This window comes from Hippoglossus stenolepis, chromosome 16 (genome assembly GCF_022539355.2).
Source record: "Hippoglossus stenolepis isolate QCI-W04-F060 chromosome 16, HSTE1.2, whole genome shotgun sequence".
Taxonomy (NCBI): domain Eukaryota; kingdom Metazoa; phylum Chordata; class Actinopteri; order Pleuronectiformes; family Pleuronectidae; genus Hippoglossus; species Hippoglossus stenolepis.
In genome coordinates, this window is record NC_061498.1 from 15,217,493 (window position 1) to 15,242,898 (window position 25,406).

General features: G+C 45.4%; 1 protein-coding gene across 7 annotated transcripts in view; it reads left to right on the plus strand.

Annotated features, from left to right (window-relative positions):
• The window catches only part of arhgap23a (Rho GTPase activating protein 23a), a 71,440-nt gene that overhangs the window by 13,149 nt on the left and 32,885 nt on the right, over positions 1–25,406 (plus strand). For 3 of the 7 annotated variants that reach the window (XM_035179885.2, XM_035179887.2, XM_035179886.2), the window contains exon 1: positions 21,051–22,306. The exons of 1 other annotated variant lie outside the window; for it this stretch is intronic. In XM_035179885.2, coding sequence (XP_035035776.2) covers positions 22,061–22,306 — 246 coding nt within the window. In that variant the 5' untranslated portion in view covers positions 21,051–22,060. Of the gene's footprint in view, positions 1–1,166; positions 1,413–21,050; positions 22,307–25,406 lie in introns of those variants that run through there. 3 more of the 7 variants (XM_035179889.2, XM_035179892.2, XM_035179890.2) reach the window with 2 other exon arrangements.

Below are 25,406 nucleotides of genomic sequence, written 5' to 3' on the forward strand. Positions count from 1 at the left end.
AATTGAACCAAAAATACCTGCAGAATATTTGACAACGGCATAATTGTTATGTTACAAGTTAAAACAAGAAGTTATAGAGCACATTCATGTCGAAATACACTTATAGTAAATTTTATTAGAATCAATCTGATGTAACATTAAAATGCTGCGTTAGTATAATACAATATTAGGTTATAATATATCACTGGCCTCCTGCCATTCTGCCTGCACATTGAACTCTTCTACTTTTGATACTTTAAATGTCATTTTTGTATTTAATGAAGTTTTTTACTTGTAGCTGAAGATTTCCAAAGATCCTTTTACTTTGGTTAAATAAAAGATCTGAACACATGTTAAACATAATTTAAACTTGGTTAATTTCTCAAATAGCCCATAGTTTAACCACTTGACAATAATGTCGGTTATTTTTACTTCCATAATGTGTCAAATGTTTTACTTTCTGTCCATGACGGCCCCAGCCAGCTTCCCCAGCACCCAACTGTGTTTGGCACAGCCAGAGGGAGCCCGCACGCTGTGGGTTCGCAGGGCGGAGCGCATGGATTTACCCAACGCACCCCTCCTCTAATTTGTCTCCCTACAATCCCCCCACACTGTCAAGTTGACCACAATACAAGTGCACCATTTCCGGTAAAGATGTTCACTATAAAAGCTTCGACTAAAAACTAGTTAAATTTAGTATTCCCCTTTTAGATTCAATTTTAATTGAACAAAAAAACAACTATATTTACCACACTGTTATGAATGAAGTGCAAACTGGGTCAGTGTGACATTTATGCCAAAATTGCTTATCATTTCTTCAAGTTTAAAATACTAACAATGAGAACTGAGCTCTCAGCAAACTGTGTCCTTCCCTGATATAGTTCAACACTGACTTTCGAGGGGATTTTACGCATGAGTCCCATCGTGATTAATCTGACTAAACTGCTCCGCTTCTTTTGTTGCAGCTCAGACAACAGCTTGTTCACGAACTTACTGTGAAAGCGGCGTCTCCTGACTTCCTCTCTCCCCTCCTCCCCCTCCCCCTGTCCGTGTGTTTTGACGCTGCTGCAGTGCGTTTCCAGGCAGGCCGCGCACAGACGGATTTAGTTATGTACGACTGATGCGGTCTGGCGGAAGAAGAGGAGGAGGAGGAGGAGGAGGAAGAGGAGAGGGAGGAGGGGAGGGGAGTGAACGGCCCGAAACAACGGGAACAGAGTGGGGGTTTTTTTTTAGGAGGAAGGAAGCTGGAGAAGAGTTGAACATATAAAGTTTTGCGCACAGTTACGCACACACGGCTCCTCGTCCGCCTCCGTCGCCGCTTTAGCGCAGCGACAGATCTGCCCCTCTCCTTGTTGCAGCCGAACAGTTTGTGCTGTCCAATGAATGGAGTTGCTTTTTGCCTTGTTGGAATACCACCCTACTCTGAGAACCACGTAAGTACACGCAGGGCTGACACCGTTAACTTGATACCTGTGCGTTATGTTGTGTTTGGAGAGTGTGGAGCGCGGCGCTGCTGCTGGCGAGGGGTTGGCCAGAGAGCGTGATTTCCTAAGAGGATTAACACTCGTTTACACAGCCACCGTGTACACACACACACTCAGCGACATACAGTACAGAACCACAAGTGTTGGATCGGTGTTGTTTCTGCACCATTGTGGTCGACAAGTGGAGCAGCAGCCGAATGAATTCAGCCGCTGCTCCACAGAAAAACAAGGGATCCAGGGGCACATCTGACGCCCGGGTTGCCTCAGGCTTTTGTCCGCCTCTCGCTGCACCAGGAGTCGGGAAGGCTCGTCAGTCCAGACCGGACGTCCCAAACAGGGATGATGCTTGGAGCATGTGTCACCACAGGCGTTGGTTATTAACAGTCAACCAGTTAATTGTGTCTGAGTGGAGCTTTATGACAGACTCGGATATTTGCTTCTTTAGTTGTTGGTTTAACCATAGATAATATGGTTATACTTCATATATAGTGACACAACTATGAAAAAGTGACTTCATTGAATCAACATCACATTTCTGACCATTCAACCACCTCAGAAAGATGCGTCACTTCTTTTTTGTTTATGTTTTCCCTCCTAAGACTATATAAACATACATACCTACAAGCAGTCAGATCATTTGGTGGGTTTCTCCTCATTTGACCAATCAAACAGGACGAATAAGACGTGTTCAGTAAATTTCGCTTTTCTCAAAGTGTCATAGAATTAGATATAGGTAGAATTCCTCCTGCACTGACTCCAGGAATGTGTGTCGAATCACTGATGTGTCATAGTGAAGTCATGAGGTAAAGAGATGTCAGTCTGGGCGGTGGTCTGCTGTGTGTGTGTGTGTGTGCGTTCTTAATTATTCTCGGCTCCTTGGCTCTTTATATCTGTGTCTGTGATGTGGTTGTGTCAGGGAAATGCTGAGGTCGCAGATATTTGCTTCAGTCCTGCGCTTTATGAATGTGGTGTGTGTTTGTGTGTATTTGTTTTCGCTACCTCTCTAGGACTTTTTCCAGTATAAACACTAACCTTGTCAGGACCAGTAGACCTGGGGACCAAATGTCATTTCTGAGGTCCTGGCGAAGTGTTAGACATAAATTGGTCCTTGTTTTATTCTGATAATCTCTTATTATCTGTTGTGTTTTTTCTCCTCCAGTAAAGCACAACGCTTCCTCCTCTGTGGTTGCTCTTAAATCGAGCCTCTCTGTTTGCATGTTTCTTCAAACGCGTTTAACTCACTTTAATTTACATTTTACGTTTTTTACTTATGTAGTTGTTGTAAAACATTAAACGCGACGCGTGTTTAGCCACAAAACTGTCATCTTAATCAACAGGAACTCGTTAAACTCAAACGTTCAAAGTGTCATGTTTTACCCTTTGCGTATGTCTCTTTTTACAGAGGCCTCTGTGCTGACCTCAACTTGTCTAAATCCAGCCCCTGACCTGTTTCATACCTGACCTTTGACCCTGCATTTCTCCGTCAGTGCCCAGCCCATCTCACTCGCCGAGCAGAGAGGAATTCACCATGGACTCAGACTCAGAAATAACCTGCACACATTTTCTTATCATCCCTTCCCCGAGTCGCGTGATTGAACGCTGATCCGTGTACTGGCAGCGGTCAAGACCGGCAGTGAAACCCAAAACTGCACCAGAATCTGATTAAACGCTTAATTTGTCCAAATGAGGCGCGAAGTAAATCAGCCTTTGTGCGTTCGTTCAGCGCCCGAACACAAAGGGGAGTGGCTGAAAGTGTCCGTGTGATGGTAGCAGTTATGATGATGTCCTGTGGGACTGTGTTAATGTTGTTAGCAGGCCTCGCTCTAATGCAGCGGCGCAGGGTTTGTGGGTGAGATCAATGGGGCAGTGGAAGGCAGGGCGGGGCCAGCAGGCAGGATGATGTTCTAATGCTGTAACCGAGCCACGTGATGTCGGAGAATATTGATGATGTGAAACACAAGAGCGCTTTTATGAAAATCTTGAGGCGAGCCGGTCGATGCTGAAGCACATGTACTAGTTTGTGTGATACACTGCAGATGCAACGCAGCGTTTTCCCGGCAGTCTCCAGATGTGACTTCAACGTTGCTGATGAGAGTTTTCTTTTCTTTGCTGATCTTTGATCATTTCCGCCCTGATAAGAGATCCGCCTTTACATCGATAACAGCCTTCAGATCGAGGCGTGGTCTGACCCACAAACTGCTGATCCAGCTGATCACAGGACAGCCACCTCAGAACGACGGCAGACCCTCAAAACCACCAGAGGCCGATCCTGTCAGCGGGTCCAGGATCAGTCCCTGGTCCAGGCCATGTTAACTGAGAACAGCTGTATTATGCTGCCGAGGAAAGCACTTCTCTGATCACAAGCAGATGGCTTCACCACGCAGTACCACGTACCACAGTCAATAATACAACGCTGGCAGTTTCAGGGATTTTCTTTACGTGAACTGTCACTGAGATTTCATGTCCATTCATCTACTGTTTGTCCTAGTTTCATATTCCACCCCACCGGTTCCCAACCTGAGGGTCAGATCTTGGTCCAGATCAATTTTAGGAGCAGCGAGATTATCTGCATAACAAAATTACCCTGGAAAATAGTATTAGAACGTGTTATTACTTCCGCCATGGAGGTTATGTTTCTACCCCTGAGTGTTTGTTGGTTGGTTGTTTTGTATGTTTGTAAGCAGGGTTACACAAGGGTTAGGGTTAGGAATGATTTCCACGTAACTTGGTGGAAGGATGTGGTGTCTTTCAGGGAAGAACCGCTTTGAATTTTGTTATGTATTCGGACCAGGGGGTGGAGCTAGGACATTCTTTGTCACTTTCTTTATCTTTACATCTTTATATTTTCACTGTTTTCCGAAAGAATAATTCATGGATCTTGATGGAAAAAAATCAGGCACATTTATAGGTGTTCGCAATTTGGTGCAGCTGGATTGAATTTTAGGGATTGTTGGGCCTTGGTGGTGTTAAAGCTCTCTGAGTAAATTTTCATATTTTTAGGTTAAAATTGCTGAATACCCCAGACCTGATTTTTCCTAACACTGTCTTTTACACATCATGAAAACGTCCCTCACACCTTCACACCTCCGCCCTCCCGCCTCGACACCGTCACCTCTGCTGCATTCCTCAGCTCCGGGCCTGGAGACGGCAGCTGCACCGCCGCTCACACATCACATCCATAATCATTAACCTGGAGAGTGTGTGTGTTGACACACTTTAATCACTCTCACACAAAAAAATACACACACACAGCCAAGCACAGGTGTTCCAAAAAATATATGCAATCCCACGTGTTTACAACACACTCATAATGTGGACGCAGGTGTGTAAAACATGGACTCATCCACACACACACACACACACACACACACACACACACACACACACACACACACACACACACACACACACACACACACTGTATTCAGTTTGGCCTTCTCCTCTCGTGCCTTCATGAGGAAGTCCTTGATGTTGAACAGATATGGTGCAGCCTGTATGTAGGTGGGCGAAGGACATCAGTCATCATTGACCTTGTTTACTGTGGTGAGAGGGGAGCGGCCGCTGTGGTGCAGCTCTGCAAAGCAGCCGTGTTTCTGTTGCTAATGGATCTTTATTGATCTCCCTGTAGTCAGTCCATCACTCTGCTCTCTGTGTGACACACAACTGACTTCAAGTGTTTTCTTTTTGCATGTAAATTATGGAATAGATGGAGGAGATATGATTCTGTTAGTTTCTTCCTTTTTTCCCCTTCTTAAGCAAAATATTTAAATCTCTTTCAGCTCCGTTTGGCAATATCATTATAAATCTTTTCTGTAGTAATGTTGCACTGAAAACTAAAAGCATTCAAATTGTCCAAAATAGCCCGAGACCCCTCAGGTTTAGGAGTTGATAATGAAAAAGTGCCCGAAAATACGATCACATCATATCTTGGGGTCTCTGCTGACACCAAGAACTGATCTGATTCCTCTGTTTTGTTTTATTCAGCTTTTAAAACCCGATGACCTCCTGGAAATAATCAGACAGAGATCAGTGGGACGCAAAAAAACTGAGCATCAGAGCTGATACTGATCCAACAAATCAGAGCAGAGCAGTGAAGAATCTTGATAAAATATCATGATCCAAAGATCTGATCTGCACTTTTCCGTTAAGATGTTCGTCACGGAGTGAAAGTGAATATTAAATGCTAAACAAATGCTCATCCTCTCGTGTCCCAGCTGTTTGTCATGTGGCGTCTGACTCCCAGGTGCTGCGAGCGCCTCTGAGAGACAGATGAGAGCTAATTAGATTCAGTCTGCGGATGGTCTGCCCTGTGCCTCTTTGTGTCCCAGCCTGCAGAGATCCTGTGCTGATATGTGTGTTTCCACAGTGTGTTTTCTTTTGTGCGGGGAAATATGAGGCCTGTCATAGCGCACTGTACATGAGGGGCTTTGTGTTGATGTGATGCTCGCCTCATAGAAGGAAAGGAGGAATGGTGAACAGGTCATATCTTGTTCTGAAATGCAGACTTGACTTCGTATCTGTCTGCCGGATCGGCCTGAGGGCGGCCAGGCTGGGTTTGAATCTGGTTAAAGGTTCAGGGGTCAGGGGCCCCCCTAGTCACACACTTGGCCCCCAGTAAAGAGGCTAAAGAGGCAGGAGGGGGACCCCTGTCAGTGTGTGCAGCAGGGGCCACAGGGGTTAAGCAGGGGCCGACATTTAGCTCATTCAGACGACCGGGTCCTCATTTCGTCCTTTCTCACGTTCTGATATCGACCGTGTACATTTTTGCATCGCGTCCTCCTCGTGTTTACATTTTTGTGCAAAGAGCGTTGCAGATAAGAGCAAGTGCGTATTAGCAGGAAGTTGAAAGGCACTCTGCTCCAATCAGCTGTGCAGGCTTTTTAAGAACAGCGGGGATTTCGTGGGAATGTGTTATAGACAGTGAAGGAGAAGGGCAAGGGAGGAGGATGAGGAGGAGGGCAGGAGGTGGTAAAATAGAGACGAATCCCGATGATTCATGGGGGGGGGAAGGCATGGCATGGTGACAGTGGAAACACAATGAGGCAGTGAAAAGTGAAGATGGGCTGCAGGAAAGCAAGTTCCCACCTGCTGACAAGCTGGCAGGTCTCACACTGCTCTTTTTAACTTCAAGCACAGAGCTGAGGCCTTAATTAGCTGCTGCTATGTTGTTATTTACTTGTTGTTTTCCGGTGCGATTCAGACGTGTGATACGTTCAATATTAATAAAGCCCTCTGTAGCAGCAGTGGCTGGCACTCATCAAAATCAGTGACGTCAATCCAGCAGCAATGACAACTGATTCTCCAGTTCTCGGTTCTGCGTACTGAGTGGAGCTTCACCAAACTTTGAATATACAGGTGAACGGCCCTTTGTGCAGCAGCGGGGGTGCAGCTTCACGGTTCTGTTCCTGCAGCAGTTCTTTACTTGCTACAGCTCAATTACTCCATGTCACTTTCACAGTTTCAGAAAGAAAACTACCACCAGCATCACCACAGGCAACACAAACAGCCCATTCCAAACAGGCAGGTTTATAATGGACACTGCACTCTATTAATTAGCAGAAGTAGAAGAAGAAGAAGAAGAAGAAGAAGAGCTCTTGCAGCAGCAGTGTGTGATGCTGTTTGTTCACTGTATGTAGCTTTCAGATCCGAGATGCTCTTCTGGGCTTGTTTATACTGTACATGGCAGCCGGCCAGCGAACGCCCATCAACCCTCCGGTTGAGAGTTGCTGAACTGTGAATTGCAGGTCAGATGCAGTGAATTACTGTTGTTTCATTGGGGTTAGTGAAGCTGACTCACTCACCTCGAGCTCTGCTTCCTAAACAACCCGTGCTGCAGTGGGAACACAAACACACACACACACACACACACACACACACACACACACACACACACACACACACACACACACACACACACACACACACACACACACACACAGACTGGTACACAACTATCAGTGCTCCTGATGGCGGAGGGGGGGAGTTTGTTTTGACCGTCCGGCAAAATCACGGGACAGAGATTATCGTGAAGCCAATGAGGAGCTGTGGATGCCGGGAAGAGATAGAGCGAGCGCTGTGGTTTTTTCCTGATGCCTGCTGGTCCGGCACAACAACACCTCTGTTTACATGTTCTGATGTTCACCAAGATTCTCTGAACGAATGATGCTGCTCATACCAACGAATCTAAATTGTCATCTCTCACGGGGCTGTGTTCGAAATGGAATCCACATGAGATCAACCGACCTATCTCTACATAACAATTAGAAACATCCTTCTCTGAATTTGAATATATTTCCCTTTTGTTTAGTCCAGGCTCAAAGAGGAACTGAGGTTTTACGTGGAGTTCCTTTTAAACGTTTTTTCTGTATGGTTCTTGTGTAGTTCATCCTCTCCATCTCTCTCTGCTCCAATGGAAAGTAACAGAAAAATACATTTTGTGGTTTTATGTTTACTTTTTGCCGTCACAGTGACGTTCTGTCTTCTTGTCGTCCATCCTATATTTATATATATATATATATCCTAGATTTTATGTTTTCCCAGTTGCGTTTTTGTGGTGGCGGCGTCAAAGTTCTTAGACATTGTTTTGAATGAATTAAGGACACTTAAGTTTTTTTCCACTGATTTGTATCATGCTTTCAAATTGGCAGCTAATTTGACTGTTTCCGAGGTTATGTTTTCTGTTTCAGTTTGTTTGTTTTGTTTGTTTACAGAGGGATGGGACATGCCCCAAAGAAGGACCTATTTTAAAGAACCAGATTTTGGTTTTGATTCAGATCTTTCACATTGTGAGACAGAGCATGTTCAATATAATAGAGAATGAAGAAAATGTTTAGGGGACTGATATTTATGAGTGTGTGTTTGTTTGTTGCAGATCCAAATAAAAATCTGGATGAAGTGAATTAAAATGTGGTTTCATAAGGAGACTGTTTGTGGAGGTGTGGACTCTACTGAGTGCCATTCTAACTTGAAGCTGAAAAGTTACAGCTTATCACTAATATCACATTATGCTAATGTTGTAACTCTGCATCACACTGAACTCTCTCTCTGTTTCCTCATTCCCTCTCCATCCCTGTTGATGGGATAATGTTCTTTCTCTAACCTTGTTCGACCCTGTGCAAATTCCAGCCTTCTTGTTTTTTTCTTGTTGTCCGTTTTCTCTTAACTTTGAGCAACCGTCTGTCTGCTTTGATCTTCTCTTTGCTGCCTTCTTTGGTCATCTCCTTTCACCGTCCTCCTGTTTTCAACCGCTTTCATTTGTCAAGCCTCGTCGGACGTTTTTCATTTAGATTTCAGGTATGCGTTCAACAAGAAAACGCTTCTCGTCCTTAACGCAGCAGGTTTTCCGGTGTAAATTTTGTGCCATAAAAGGTTGTTTCGGTTCAATTCTGTGTGTCCGCTCCCCCTCCTCCTCATCCTCCTCCTCCTCCTCCACTGCTCGCTCAGTTTACAGAATGAAAACTAGCAGGACAGTATGTTTCTGTTAGCATTCCTCTTTGCTCGAAGCAGTGCCAGTGTGTCTTTCATCTCAAAAACAGACTGAGCCCATATGCCTGTGTGTGACTCCCATGTCAACATTCGCAGTCCTACGCTGTCATCCCACAAGGCTAAAACAGGGAGACGAGCGGGACACATTGTCCCTTGAGGCCGCACATTTGACCTTTTTTTTTTTTCTGCGGTGAAACAAGTCATGGAACCATAGAGCACAGTTAATTTCTGTGTGGTGAGCAATTTCAGACTCCGAGCAGCTGCCGTCCTGGCGTTAAAAGTTCACTAATACAGAGTGACAGGGGCTGGAGAGACAGTCACAGCATCAGCTTGGCATATGGATCTAAACATTGCATTAAATATACAAAGGGCAGGGGCCTCTGGGATCAGCAAGAAAACAGCGAACACAGACACCAGCAGCATCCCTGTTCTCCAGAGATGTCCTCCTCCTCCTCCTCCTCCCCGGCTGGGTCGTACAGTCTGTCAACAGGAAGGAGCAGGCAGATAAAACGATAGTGCAGGGCCGATCCTCCTGTATTAAAAACATGTCGGCCGGTATCGGTGCACCATCTTTGTGCCATTGGGGATTGCTGTAGAGAGGAGGAGGAAGAGGAGGAGGGAGGGCAAAGGCCAGAAACAGTTTGGATTTGATCTCTGTCCCATCGCAGTGTGAGAAAGAGCAGCTCATGTTAAGTTGTCTTGGCATTTGCATCACATGCCATCGGGTTAGTTTCCCCTGCGGCTTCTAAATTGACTCGATTGGAGAAAATTAGGATTTTACAGGAGAGGAGATTTGATTTGTTGGCCTCGAAATTCATGCAGTAATTGATTATGTTGTGTGAATATCTTTTTAAAAGAGGTCAGTGGGAACCTGGCAGAGGGTCGCGAGGGCTGATATTTTGGGGAAAAATACGGTGCTGTTTGAGCTTTTCAAAGTCAGGAATTTGCACAACTTTGGAAAAAGCTGCATATTTACCAGGAATTCTCAAATATTTTCACATCGCAAATACTCAGACACAATCCAGAGATTCCCAGCTGTTTACATTCTGTTCTGTGAGACCCAAACACAGGAGTGTTTTTGATGAAATTAAACTAGTCCCTGCTGCTCTGACAGCTCCATAAACGGCTGCTCTGCACCCAGAGACTCCAGTTTGAGAGTCGCTGGACTGTGCGATCCTGTGCGAGCGGAGCGTTGGTGGACGTCCTCGGCGTGGTGTGAGTGGTGGTGCATGGCAGGAATGTAAAAACCAGATGACCTCAAATGGAAACTCCAGGGCTGTTTGAGGCGGGCAGGCCATCTCGCCTGCTCTAATAAACACTCAAGGCTCCTTCTCTCTGCAGCCCTGCTCTCTCTGCCTTTCTTTCCCTCTCCCTCACTGGCTCAGCATCGCCTGCAACACGCCCCAAACGTTGGACCGCTGCCTGGGTCCCTGGGACTACGGGCTGAGATGCGAGCTTCAGTGAAGGAGAACAACAACGTCATCTTCAAGTCTCCAAACTTATAATTTCCTCGGTTAATTACACAGAGGCAGAGATGAGCTAAAAATACACATCTGGCCTTGCGGAGGGGGAGGGAAGTATAGCCCAAAAGAGGGGGGGGCTCTGACTATGGCCGTCCTTCGTCCAGACGCAGACAAAAGGGGGGGAGGTGGAGAGAGAGTTTAGAGGCCTGCTGGAGCCCTGTGGTTTTTCTGCTGCCGAGGCCTGCTCCTGAAAACAACCAGGAGAGAAAGAGAAGAAAAGAGCAAGAGGCATTAAAAAAGTGGGTGGGCTCTTATTGCAGCGGAGCTCAGACATGACGCTCTGATTGCTCCCAGCGGTTGTGGTCAGTACAGAGAAGGGGGGAGGGTGTGTGTGTTTGGGGGGTACAGTGCGAGGAGAGACGAGTTAGCTCTTTGCCAGATGTCGTCATTGGCCCTGAGGGTATATACTGTATGGTATACACACACACACACACACACACACACACACACACACACACACACACACACACACACACACACACACACACATCAGGAGACAGATTTATCTATTCAAGAGAAAGTACATCAGGGAGCTTACCTGGCAGAACACAGCCGCCGTGTCATGGCGACACTCACAAACGGCGAGATGAGATGTGGCAGTTGAGTGTGAGAGCGAGCGACAGCTCAGGGATAGAAACACTGAGAAGATATGGCACCTTTAACTGGAACAGATTTGTCTCAGTGTTGTTGGTGACCTCTCATGTCTTTGAGCTCTCACCATAGACTGTATATAAACACAGATGACATGACGACTCCCTAAAAGTGAAGCCAAAGCATTTCCATCGCCCCCTGGTGGCTGGCTGCATTATGGGTCATAAATCCCACCTCCTTCATGTTAGTACATGAGACATGGACCAAAATAAAAATTAAATGTCAGATACATTTTTGTCAGCGAGGATTTTTGTTATCTTAGGTAGTTCTTTTCACACTGATGTATATACAAGTGTGTATTTTTGCGGGGAGACGTCATGATTGACAGCTGAGACTTGTGATTGGTTGACTGCAGACTCAGTCTCTAAATGACTTCCTCAGCGCGAGATGGCAGCGTTTGTATCCCGGATATGTTGTCTTCATTTCCGGATAGTGGGAGGAAGTGGAGATGTGTTTTATATCGATCTAAAGAAAACAAACATTTTTCATTCCAGCTGTAAAAATCAATCATGTATATAAATAATCCTAAAGGTGCCAACTGGTTTTCTACGTGAGAGAGTTCGGGCCTGAAGCTTCACGCTCAGAAAAATCAGCTATGAAAACCAATTTTCAACATGTATTGATTGTGAATGGCTCTGCCCTCAAACCTGTCTCCCTGCAGGGTGTTTTTCTTTTTCCACCTTCTTGGTTCTCATGGCAACTGTCCAGCGGAGGTGAGGGTTGATGAGTTGATGATGATGATGATGAAGACGGGTGTCAAAATGAAGAACCTGGAGAAGGTCAGCAGTTGTTGACGTTGGTTGTTGAGGATCAGTTCACTCAAAAATGCATAATTTCTTATTAACCCCTTGTGAAAATATAACAATAGCAAATATAGCTGCTGTTATCTTATTTGACATGTGGTGGTATCAGTGCATGGCGGCTGACACGTAACAAAGTTTGTTGCACTGATAAATTTGCTAATATGTGAGCATTGGCAACTGAAGCCAGACTCAACAAAAACAACACAACACACAATATTCCAATCCTGTAGCCTTCATCGAGCTGCTGAGCAATGCTAAGCCTGCCGCAAAAATGCAGCCTCATTGTGTCTAAGTGACTGTGGCAACTTTCATGCCGTTTGCATTTTTCAGTCAGATGTTTTAGGTCTCTCACCCACGTCGTTGTCCACAGTACCTCTGTGCCGACAGCAAACAGGGGAAGCAATAAAAGACATTACTCGCACCACATCCAGTTAGTCAACTCTGTTTCTCATAACAAGATTGGGGGAAGCCCCTGGTTTAAGCCTGTCCTCATCACTTGCCGGCTGCTGAATCTGTAAATCTGGTCGGTTTAGACCAAGCTCCCTATTTTTTTTTGTTTTTGTGAATTACCGGATTTGCCGTAGTTCCACTTGAAGTGCCCGTCAGCTCGCAGCGGAAGTAACTCAGTTCAGCGGATGTACCTTAGACAGAGTCGAGAGTCGTCCAATCACATTAGATTTTAAAAAAAGGAAAATCCTAAAACTATTCGCTGTAAATATACTTGTCCGGGGCGCAGAGAGCTGCGTCCTGTGGAAAATCTCCAACAACCAATTAAAAGAGCAGCCTCAGGTCCCGAAAGTTTAAGGACCCACATTCACTTCCATTTGACCGGCGCCCCGCACCAGGAAGTATATGTATTTAGACAGAAAATAACCAAATACAATTTGAAAACCATTTCTATTGAATCATACCAGGTGCATTGTATGAGTAAACTATTATTATCTAATTAAATTATGTTTAACATGTTTAAATAGGCTTTTTTGTCTCAGAACGTCGGAGGCGCCCCGTATTAACAAGCCGCCTCTGAATTGACGCCCACTTTACATCGTGATTGCTCAGTGAACTTTTCTCTCTACCTCTATTTCATTCACCCTGTGTTTGAAAACATGTGCCATCCTGCCCACGTTTGAACGATTATCACGTCTCCTCCCTCTCTACGATGCCCGCCTTTTTTTCTTTCTTATTTTGTACCCCACCTTCGAGTGTGGTCACCGAAACAATTTATGCTCCTGCAGTGGTCGAACAAGTCGTGCAAAATGTTCTCGATTTAGCAGAAAACGCGACCTCAGTATCAACCTCAAAAATCCAGTATTTGGTCGTGCTCTAGTTTGGGTGTTGATCTGTTCGTGTTTGGAGATGTTTTCTTCTGTTCCTCACGGCTGCTTGTGCTGTAAACACTTAATTTTGGAACTACTTTTCTCTTTTTTTAAACCAGAGGGATATCTTTGATTATAGCAAGAGCTGGTGTTGTTTACATAAAGACATGTGGCTGCTGTGGCGGGTGCAGAAGCTTCGGAGGCAGATATCTGATAGAACCACAACTAACAATAGTTGCAACTGCAGGATAAACAGGGGAAAATTGTGTGTGATGTGGACAAATGTTCATTATTCTAAAAGATTCAGCTTCTTTGCATTTTTGTGACCTGAACATAAAGCTGAAGAAACTCCCTGCTAATGAGGTTAAATTGAAGCAGCATCTCTCCACTTAGTGTTCTGGGAAATGGGTTTAGCTGTGGGTTTCTCTCTCTCTCTCTCTCTCTCTCTCTCTCTCTCTCTCTCTCTCTCTTTCAAACAAACACACACACACGTTTACAGTTAGATCACGTATGTCATGGACGATAAAGCTTTGCAGAGCTTTATAAAACAGGGTCAAATATCTCATATATGCAACAGATACAACTCCAACACACACACACACACATGCACACACACTAACACGAGTCTAATTAATAATTCATTAACATGCCAAGACTCCCCTGAATGTGGAGCCGTATGCATGGCAGCGTATGTGTGCTAATGTGTTCTCGGCCATGCACTCGAGTCCTTCGGCATCAGTTTGTTGCACTAAATTCACACAGTCGAAGAATCCCAGTCACAGATGATAGAGAGGCGGAGAGGAGATGTATCGGAGGTAACTGGAGCGAATCTGCGAGTAAATATGTGTCACGTAGCTGAAATGTATAAAAGCCCATCTTCCTCCTCTTCCTCCTCTCTCTTCACCATCTGCTCTCTCCAACTTCTTTCCTTTTGTTTCTGCTTTAAATCACTCGCTGCCCTCATTTTTTATCCTCACTAAGTTGACCCCTCCTCCCTGGTGTTCGCTTTCCAACATCTGTGAACCCCCCTCACCTCTGTCTATCTTTCTTTTTGCCTCCGTAGATGCATGGCTGGCTGGAGGGCTGACTCATGTATCCCACGTTCCCCTGGGGCACTTGTAACGAGATGGACACATTCAGAATCCCCAGTTGGCCAATAACATTTTTCGTGTTGAATTTCCCAAACGACGTGCTGTTGTGTCTCTTTATGTGGTTATTTATAGATGAGGGATGGAAAATATATTTTCGTCATCACTTTTGGGGGATTTATGAATGAATCCGTTAGTGTTTAGATGACATAAGATTTCCTTTAATGAACTTTTGAACAGCAAAGTTCTGGAGCTTTTGATCATATTATGTGATCATCAGCAGATGGAGATGGCCCAGTTGTTGTGGACTAGCTTTTTTTTGCAGATTTCTCATAGATATTTAATATACAGCACCCGATTATCACATTTGAAAAGCCATAAAACATAATTTATTTGCCTATGTAGATGGCTGTAGGGCTGGAGGGCTGACTCGAGTGTCCCACATTCCCTTGTGGAACATGTAGCATGACGGACATGTTCCGAATCTCGAGTCGGCCAAAAACATTTATAACAACGTGCTGTTGTGTCTCTTGGCTGCAGTTTGTTTGATTCAACATGCAGCGGATACTTAATGTGGAAATGGAAAATCATATGGAAATCATCACTCCATCTGCCTGTTTTTATTTAAATGTCATTAAATAATTAGAGATTCAAATCCCAAAGTACAAGGTGACATCTTCAGATTTCTTTTTTTACAAAACCTTTAGAACTCAAAATCCATTTCGTAGCTGTTGTGGAGCTTTTGATCACATCATGTGACCTTCATCAGCACAGCGAGTTTGCCCAGTTGTCATGGAATTATATGTTTCATTTACAAAGATTAAATAAAGCACCATCTTACATCTGAAAAGCTAGAACTAGTGAAACCTTTTCCTAAAAAAATAAGACGAATTTTATTATCAATATGCTAATCTATTATCATGGGTTGAAAGAACATACAGCTTCATTGAGCTGAAACAAATAGTTACAAGGAAAATAGTGAAAACCCCCAAAATTCACTAGTTTCAGCTTCTCATATGTGGTTAAAGTAAACTTAGAAACTTACGTTAACCTTAAAAACTTTACGTTAAAATAAATATAACATCTCGGATTTTACACTATTGATCGCACAAAACATTATTTTGAAAGATTTCACTTTCTTTGGAGAGAAATTGAGAGACACTTTGTTGTTTACTGACCAAACAATCGCTTGATTAATCTACAAATATCTGAATTGATCATGAAAATATTCACTGGCTGCAGCTCTAATGTGATTTTTTTTTTTTTAAAGCTGTGTAGTATAGAAATCAGTGCCTTGGATTTGTGAAGTCGGTGACGTCAAGGTGGACGGAAAAGTGAATGTATGTTTCCAATTGTTTGGGTCCAGCTAAGTGTTTCCATGCTGAGCCGGCTCACATGTTCTGACCTCATGTGGTTGCAATGTAACACTCACACATGTTAGCAGGCACATGTAAAGAATGCATACATAATGCGTTAACTTTCCTCTGGAGGAGCACGTGGTCAGGTGGGCTGCTTGAGCGGCTTTAATCCTCTGGTCTGCAGGAGAGAGCCGTGCATTGTTGTTGTTGTTATTGCTGTGTCAGTCTTGGCCAGTCAGTCGGGGAGGGAGGGAGGGAGGGAGGGAGGGAGCAAGGGGGTTAGGGACCACCCAGCTGCCCTCAGCTGTGGGCTGATGGGACGGCCTGACCCTCGCACATTTCCTCCTCCTGCACCTGCTCTCGTCTCTGGACTTCTCGAGGCTGTTTCCACCTCAAAGCCCACGACAGGTGTGACCTCGCTGATCCCCCCCCCACCCTGACTCTGATGTTTTCCATTAGTACCTGACGCAAGAGAGCAGATAACAGCCTACAGGTCCACGTCGTGCACTCACTCCCCCTGCACACACGCACACACACACGTCCTAATGCCAGCTACTGCATTAAATACTCTTCAGTTATACCGTATGCGGCTGCACCCTGAGTCTCCACCCTTTGCTCTGTGTCCCAGTGCCCTCTGAGCTTTACCCCCACCCATCTGCCGGCAGACTCTTGAGTTGTAGCTGCCCTCTAGTGGCCGCCGGCTCCTCACTACACCATCAATGCAGTCAAACAGGCCTATAGGTTCTGTGGCACAGGGGGGGGATTTACCGGAGATTAAAGTTAAAATTAACCTGCTTATAACAACTGCGGCCCTTTTCACCTCAGCGTCTGCTTTTGTAGAATCCACTCCGACAGATTACTGGTAATGTCTGGTCTAGACGGAGAGATGGACTCAGAGGTCTTCCAATTGGAGTCAAACAGTTTAAAGAACAAAAGAAGAAAAGAGTTGAACATTGAAATGTCTGAATATTAGATTATTGTGGCTTTTCAAACCAGGAAACTTCTTCTCAATTTGCATTTTATTTAGTTATTCTTGTAACTGATGAATTGAAGAGTTTAGTTAACTTTGAAAAAAGTTTTTATATTCATGGGTATTTCATATTGGTATTAAAACTCATTGAAACCCAGTCTCGTTTTACGGCTTTTTAAAATGAAGTAATATCTACATCGGTTGGATCCCCATGAGTTTGTCTTACCCTCACAAACAGTTTCATTTTCATTCTAACGTCCAGTATTTCACCAAAAGCTGCAAAATATGAAAAACTAAGCCTACGTTTGCATGAAAAGGTCTGTTTTTCATTATTTTCTGTCCCATTACTCATCTCTCTGCCTCTCTTGCGAGCCCTTTTTTCGGGGGGGCTTCTAACCACCGCTGTGCAGCAGGCATATTTTTGTGGTTGAGCTTGCATCACTTTTCATATAAAGCGGCAGCGTGATGACAGATAATTCACGTGGCCGCTGCTGCAGCACATGAAAACTCGCCACGCCACAGGACCGTGTCGTGTTGCTGTTACCAGCAGGGGACAGGATTCACACTCTGAGCTGAGGACACTTCTACTCAGGAGTTTCCAGACTTCATCTTCTGGAGTTGATCAGCTCGCTCTTGGCTGTTTTCTTTCAGTCTGAAGGAGTTTTACTGAGAGTATCCAACCCAGCGTGTCCTGCACTGACCCTATCCGTGCTTTTTCTCAGTCTGTGTTTAGAGGAGAAAAAAAAAACAAGCCATGGTTGTGTCTGCAGCCTGGTTTGTTTGTGACACGCCAATGAAAATCTCACTCATCAGTTTGAAGCTCTTCCCTCTTCTCCTTCCTGTGTATTTTCCTGCCCGGCCTCAGCCTCCGTCTCCTCCTCGCAGCTCTGTGTGTTAATGTGCGGCTGCGGCACAAAGGAGGAAAACTTTGTTTTGTCTTGCGAAGCAGCAACAGTGGAAAAAAGGAGGTGAGGCCTCTGTGTGATAATCTGTTGGCCTGCGGTCATGTTATGAGTATGAAGGGGATTAAAACATATCACCAAACTAATCTGTCCGTTACGCCGACAACCGTGCTCTGCTATATCCTGCAGTACCTCCCTCGTTCCCTCCCTCGCCCCTTTTCACTTTCCACTCGTGTTTGTTATCAGAGCGCGGAGGGGCCAGGACAGGAGGCAACGAGGCATCGCTCCTCCGAGATTAGCGGCGCGTGTCGGCCTTTGGTTTCCTGACATCAAGAACCTCGTGATGTCAGGTTATGATAAAACTATTTGCTAATACGCTGTCTGTGGCTTCTCGAGGGTGCAGTGCGTTTACTCAGGAATCAAACGGTTAGATAACAGAGGTATGCCTTGATGAGGTGCAATAAGGCCCACATGGATGTGCAGCCGCCTGCCTGCTCGGGCACGCTTCAGCCTAACAGTCGACAGCGTGGGTCCCTGGTAGGAGGGCTGCTATTGTCACAGCTCCTCATGTGTGACTGTTTGTCCTCCACGTAAACTGTAACTCAAAGGCGTTTTTGTTCATTTCCCTTTTTCTCCACCTCTTGTCTCTTGCCCCTCTTCACGCTCGTCCTCCTTTTATTTGTAAATGTCTCCATCGTTCATGAAAAAGGAGAAAGCGAGCGGAGCTGGACAGACAGAGACCTTTTGTTTCCAAATTAGGCACTGCTGCTGCCTCCTTGCCAAAACCAACTGTTATTGTGAAAAATTGTGATATGAAATCCCTGCTCAGCTCAGCGCTGCCACCGTGAAACGGAGTGTTTGTAGTATCAGATATTAAACTCTGTGATCCAGCGGCTGTTCTCTGCACTGACGGCCTGTGATCTCCTCACGGCTTCACACGGGTGTGGTCTTTTACTTGCACATCTTCTCCCCCCTGGAGAAGAATAGGACCTCCTCCTCCTCATCATCCTGTGCCCACCGGTGATCCGCTTGTCTCACCGCAGGGCGGTTCCGCCTGGCGGTGCGTCGGACCCAAAGCTCTGGTCTGAACCGCAGAGAGAAGAGAAACCCCCCCACAGCCCCAGTCTTCTGACTTTATGAAGAGCCCTAATTACACAGTCGAGTGTATTTATACTCAGCTGTGACTCAGTGAGACATGTGGCGTGTGTTTGTGTGAGCGTGCGTGCACGGGAAGAACAGCTTTTGTGTTCACACGTAAATGCTGTGTGTGTGTTTGTGTGTCTGTGTGTGTGTGTGTATGTGTGTGTGTGTATTAGTGAAAGTGTGAGCTGACTCTATTTATTTTAACCAGGGATGAAGCGGCCGTTAGATCCACCTGAATTTAGTTTGTTCTTTTTACAGAAAAGGTCTTTTAAAGTGATATTGTGTAGCTTTCAAATTCAGAGAGAACTACCACAAATGTGAAGTTTAATTCGTAGAGCTATAAATCCTTGTACCTTTAAATGTTTTGGCAGTACAGCATTGTTTCATCATGTACGAGCTGTTGTAGATAAACACTGTTTTTTATCCCAACAACATCTTAACACGTCGTCTCTGCCAGGAAACACGCTCATATTTTGTTGATAATCTTTAGGAAAAAAATGTAATTTCCACAGTTTTTGATTTTTAGTCCTTGGGCAGCTCTATTGACTGAGCACGCTCTCCAAAGTCTGAACAGACAAAACCCTAGTGATATCGTTAGCTTAGTCTTAATTGAAAAGCCTGAGTTAGAAACTGAGAACATGAAGCTTCAAATGGACACGCATTAACCAGGCAGGAGGCGCTAATGAGAAGTACACTACTGAGCTGCATGGTGGGACGTGCAAGATCAGTTTTGAAGGGAGCCTGCAGAGTTTTTTTTGTCTTCTTAGACAAATAACTAATTTCAAAGATATATATGTGTAACAATTCTTCAATGACTAAAAACAACTAGACCTATGTTATATATTTTGTTCACTTCACTATCTAAAATGTTTCCAAGAATCTTCAAACCCAGAGAAAACCCCAACTTTTTCAAAGTAACAGGAAGCTTTTTTTTGTGACGCATTTTAATTGCCTCACTTCTGCTTTACCTGTGGTTTTGCCCGTCTCTACTATAACTTCAGGGGCTAACGACGTATGATGAAGGAAAAATACTTTGCTGCTGAGCAGTGAGCCAGTCGGTTGTTTTATTCTTCCACTGTTTGTATTTTACACTCGTGATGGATCACGACTTTTCATTGCTGTTTGCTGCGTAACGTGAATAAAACTTCTTAAACATTGCCTCATCCATGAACATGATTTACACCAGAATGTCAGGTAGATTTTCATCAGCAATGGTGGTGGAGACAACAACTCCCATAATCCCACTCTGCTTGTTTTTGTTTTGTTATTATTTTAAATGACCCTTAGCAGCCAAAATGACCTATTGTGTGTTTAAGTAGTATTTTTTGTCATCTTTATTTTCTATGTTATCTTTTTATTTTTATTTTTGCATAGGTGTTAGTTCAAAAAACTACTATTTTCATAAAATAGGAATAAGTACCACAAATGTATTTTGTCGATATAATTTGTGCCCTGAGACTAAACGCTTTTCCTATTGACAAGAAATAGTAAGAAAATCAGACCAGTTCATAAAATGAAAGCTCAACCCATTAATCACTCTTTATGAGTAGCATCTATTCAAGCCTGCAGTGTATGTTGTTGTAGGCGAAGCGCAGCATATCCAGAGGGTACGGTCTCTGTGAGGATGTCGGCCGGTCGAGTTGATACTTGTCCTCGCTGTGCGGCAGGTGAAACCTGTCTAACCTCACTGGTAACGGATGTGCGGTTTTTTTCTTCCCAACGGCGACGAGCACGGGAGGGAAAAGTCGTCGGCAACAACATGGTCACCTGTCTGCCGCTCTCGCATGTATCCTGGACACCTGGCTGTTTGGTGAGAACTCTGCTGTGTGGGCGACCGGACGGCAGGGGGGCGGGCTGGTCACCCTCCTGGGTGATTTAGTGGCGTGGTGTTCAGATGTCACTGGGCTGAATCCTGGGAATATGAGTGTGTGTGAGAAAAAGTGTGAGGGAGTATAGTTTTGATACCGAGGTCATGTTGACATCCAGTAGCAGCCGTTTTATTTTGAGAGCGCTCCTTCTCTCTCTCCCCCAGCTTTTTCCATGTTGTCCTCTCATTATCATCTTCCCTCCTCTGTATTTTCCCCTCTTAAGCAAAAAAATAAAAGACAGGCAGGGAAACAGCGAACAGAGCAGCAAGGCAAATGTTTTCTTTTCTCTTTTGTGCTGGAAATTGGCCTCTTTCTCTTTTTTTTTTTGTTGTTTGCCCCCCCTCTGACTGGAGGGGTGGTGGGGGGGACGGCAGAGGCAGGGCCGGCTTTTGTGGAGTCTAGCGCCGGGATCACAGCTTTTCTCACTGGGTTTGTGTCTCCTACACACACAGACACACACACACACACACACACATGCAGCACATGTGCAGCCACCAGGCTTCCTCTTCACACAGAGACGACAGTGGTTTGAGCCTATCAGCAGCAGGCGACAGGGGACATCTCCATCTGGACTGTTAACTGCTGATGCCGGGCGCCACCCCACCACACCTCAACCCCGACGTCTGGCCCCGGTGATGTCCAGCATCTTTTTTTGGGGGATTAGACTACAGCGCAGCACAGTTTTGTTTGTTTGCTGAAGAGTGTTCGAGCAGTTCATGCGGAGGCAGTGAGTGGTTGTTTGGATAAGGATTGAGTAACGAAAACAAGGAGGGAAGAGAAAGCAAAAGAGAAAAAAGGAGAGACAGAGGGAGGGATGAGATGTCCAATGCTTGCCGAGATAAAGACCTTGGGACCGAGATGAGAGTGAGATGAAGGGATTTGTTTGGCACTAGAGATAGATGGATAGATAGAGGGAAGGAGGGAAAAAGAGAGAGAGAGAGAGAGAGCGAGAGAGAGAGAGAGAGAGAGAGTGCACAGTGGGAGGGAGGAGAGTCAGAGGATCCAGCCCTCTGGGACAGTTTTGGGGGTGGACAGAGTGGCTTTGTATGCAGAACATCACCGGACACCGACGGGAGGGACGCTGTCAGTTGTTCTCTGTGTGTGTCTGTAGTGAAACCAGACCTACCTCTGATCCCAGCGCCACACACACTCCTCCATCTGCTGCCCAGGAGCCTGCCTTCTGCTTCCTCCGGACTGAACCCCCTCGGAGAGCGAGTGTGTTAGAGTCTGACTCTCGGAGGTCAGGAGTGACAGGCTGGGATGTGGAACTTGTGGGATTAAACTTTCCAGAGGCTCGGCAGTAACGGTGATGGCCTGGAACCATGAGATGGGTCGCACAGACGCTTGAGTCAATGACCGGAGGATCCCAGAGGAAGCTGCACTAGAACCACCCACCACCACCACCTCCTCCATTTGGCTTGATTGTACCTTCAGTATTTCTGCGTCTGAGACCGTGCGTGGTTACCTGATTGTGTGTGTCTGAGCAGCCCATGTGGACAGTGAGGCATGCGGATCTGAGCAAACCCTGCGCCCCGATGCCCGCTGCTATGCTCCCTTGCCCTGCACCGGTCGGGTCTGACTGGAGCTTCCAGAACCCGGTGGGGGTGGACTGCAGCTCCCCCGAACCTCGCTGCATCTGGCTGGCGGTTCTGCGCGGCACCACAGGCCCTGTGCCACCGCCGTCCCCGCCACCCGTTATGCCCACTGGGCCCAGAAAAAGCTCTCTTCAGCCCAGGGTAAGGAGATGTCACTCATCTTCGTCTAGTGGTCGGAAATGGAGCCCGAGACCCCTAGTCCAAGGCTTGACTCGTTGATTCATGTACATAGGAGGATATGGAAAGTAAATTTATTTTCTATTTTATAATATGTCCGAAAATAAGGCTGAAAGCTCAGTTTATGTTTCCATAGTTCAATGAGTCATTTTACAAATGCTTATTATACAAGTTGAAATCAATTCATAAAGGGTGTCAGGTTTTATTAGAACGTTGCAAATTCTCACACTGGAGAAGCAGGGATCTACAAATGTGTCTTACTTGATGCGTCTGTGAAAACCATCAGTAGGTTTCTGCCAAACTACCAATCAATCGATCAGCCAATAATCACTAAGCAGCTAAATCCTGCTGCATTTACACACTGAAATGATGCAGATTTATCGCTGTGGAAGAAGTGAGAGCGATAAACTGTGCAGAAACCGCTTTGTGCTGGATTTGTCAGTCACACACGTCGACATCAAGCATCCATGTAACTGTAGCCATTGTTTGAAGTGTGTTAACCACCCAGCTGTTGACAGATTCCTTTAACCTTACAGTTGTTTCCCTGCCGTTGGTTGTGTTGCCTTCAGGCTGTCTCAGTTTGGTGCTGGCAGTCTCTAAATTCCAGCAAATGCTTTGAGGTCGCGTTGTCTGAAGATGCAGGATTAGATTATTGCTGTGTGAACTCCAAATTAGGAATATTACACCTTTTACATGTGGCTTTTTAGTTTGAGATTATTTGGCAGATTTTACTTTGAGCCGAAGTTTGCCAAAGGCATGGAAGCCGTGGCTTGTGGCAAACAGCCTCCCACACAGACAGAAATCACAGGTTATGTTTTCAGACTTAGCATTACTGTAAACAGGATTACACAAAAACTACCGGACGGATCAGCATGCAATTTTGTGGAAGTATGTGGTGTAGGTCAAGAAACAACCCATTGAATTTTGGTGCAGATTCAGGATCTTCTTTTACTCTCTTGCCAGATATACATTTAGAGGATCGATATATGAGTGTGTGCAATTTGGTGTGGCTTGATTGAATTTAAATGGACTCTTGGAGGTTTGCGCTCTACTGCCTGACATTCTAGTTAGGCCTCTATATTTTTTTATGTAGAAGTTAAATAGCTTGTTGAATTACTCCTGATGTAATTTATTCAAAGACAATTTCCTCATGGAGCTCACACTATTTTCTTTGTACTGATTTATGCTTTAAGTCTGATTTACATTTCTCCAAAAAGATGCATGGGTGAATTTCTTAAGCCATTATATATGTGTATTGAAGCTGAGGTCGTTTTAGCCTCAACTACACTACCATCCATATTTCTCTGCTACTTCATTGACACGTGCATTCGTGTACATGGGGCACGTTGACCCTTTTCCTTCCTCTGAGGGGTTTCTAATTAGTGGCTGAAGATACATGAAGGAGGAGGAGGCCGCGACAGTAAGTGCCACTTTTAGCGAGGTGTCGTTGGACCCCCAGATGCCCTCAGTATTCAGGGCATCGCTCCCCCGACACGATCTCATTTTACTGTGAGCGCTTCTGTGGAATATTACTTCCCTCTTCTTTTTTTTATTTCCTGATTGCTACCAGGGCCAACCCCACCCCCTGCAACTCACTGACACAGTTAGAAAAAACGCCACAATCGGGAATGTGAGTGTGTGTGTGTGGGGGGAGGAGGCTGTATGGACACAGCTGGGAAAAACACACACTGTACGCTGTTTATTCCACAGGACTGAGATGTGTCAGAGAAAGGTTCATTGGAAGTGATGAGGAAAGATGTCACCATCTCCTGCTGATGATGCAAAGTCTGTGTCGGTACTCGCTCAGATCCACATCCTCGCACCTTTGCATTGCGCGGTTTCTCTCCGTCTCTGCGTGGCATCATCACATGGATGATTTCTTTGTGTTGTGACTGCATTGAAGTTGGAGAGCAGTATCGGCCTCAATCCTTTCCCAGTGTTTCGTGTACCTGCAGGAAAATACCCTGCCAGCCAAAATTCCTCAAATCAAATCCCACAGAAAAGAAGCTCCTCAGAAGCCAGGATCTGTTTAATTCATGTCAGAGGACGACAAAGTGGGGAAAAGTGGAGGATTTTGGTCGTTGATAGCACCATCCATCATTTGATATGTTTTTCTGTGGCACTTTTTCCTCTTAAAAGCAAAAGCAAGAGGATAAAAAGTCCCCATCCAGATTTACTCTGCCCACTGAGCTCCCAAGTCATCCTGTAAAAGTTATTCTGAAACTACTCCTCCTCCTCCTCGGGCTCGGATTTAAACCAGAGTAGCCAAAATGACTCATATGTATGAAATATTTTGCAGGCATCGTTGGCAGCGAGGCAGGTTTCAGTTAAACAAAGGCAGAGTACAATATGTTTTGCTCTTCAAGTAGAAAACCCTGTTTAACCAACATTGCATCATCACCTGTTGGCCGTGTTGAACTGACAATGGGGTTGGACTGGTTTTTGAGCACACACACTATATTGATGTTGACACGGAGCTGCGTGCAAACACACACACACACACAGGTCCACACGCATAGTTAATAAAATGTCTTGTTATGCAAAGTGCAGAGGGATGTACAGTGTTTGAACTGCATGTGCTGCTCGACAGCAGGTTGGGGATTTTTCAGTTTGGGTGTTACAGCTGGATGTTATGGATCTCCTTCACCACACGTAGGATGCATTTAGACCTGCAGCGGTGGCGGAGTGCTCCATCCGAGTGGCCGGTGAGTCCAGGAGCTATCAGGACGAGTGTGGCTCGACTGGTCGCCGTTCCCCCCTCTCTCCCATTCCCCTCTCCCTCCCATTCCCCTCTCCCTCCCATTCCCCTCTTGGCAGCTCGGCTCAGGGCCGCGGGCGCAGACAGCTACGGCCGTCGGGATTAAAGGCTCGTCAGCATTTGTAACGGCCGTAAAGCTCCACTTTTCAAACAGGTTGCAGCTCTCAGCTGTTTAGAAGAGCATTATTGTTCTGCCCTGCTGGGGTTTTAGCAGGAGCCGGGCTCCCCCCCCCCCAGCCACCGCTGCATTCCTCCGTACTGCTTTACCTCTGGATGGAGTGAGGAGAGGAGTGTGTGTGTGTGTGC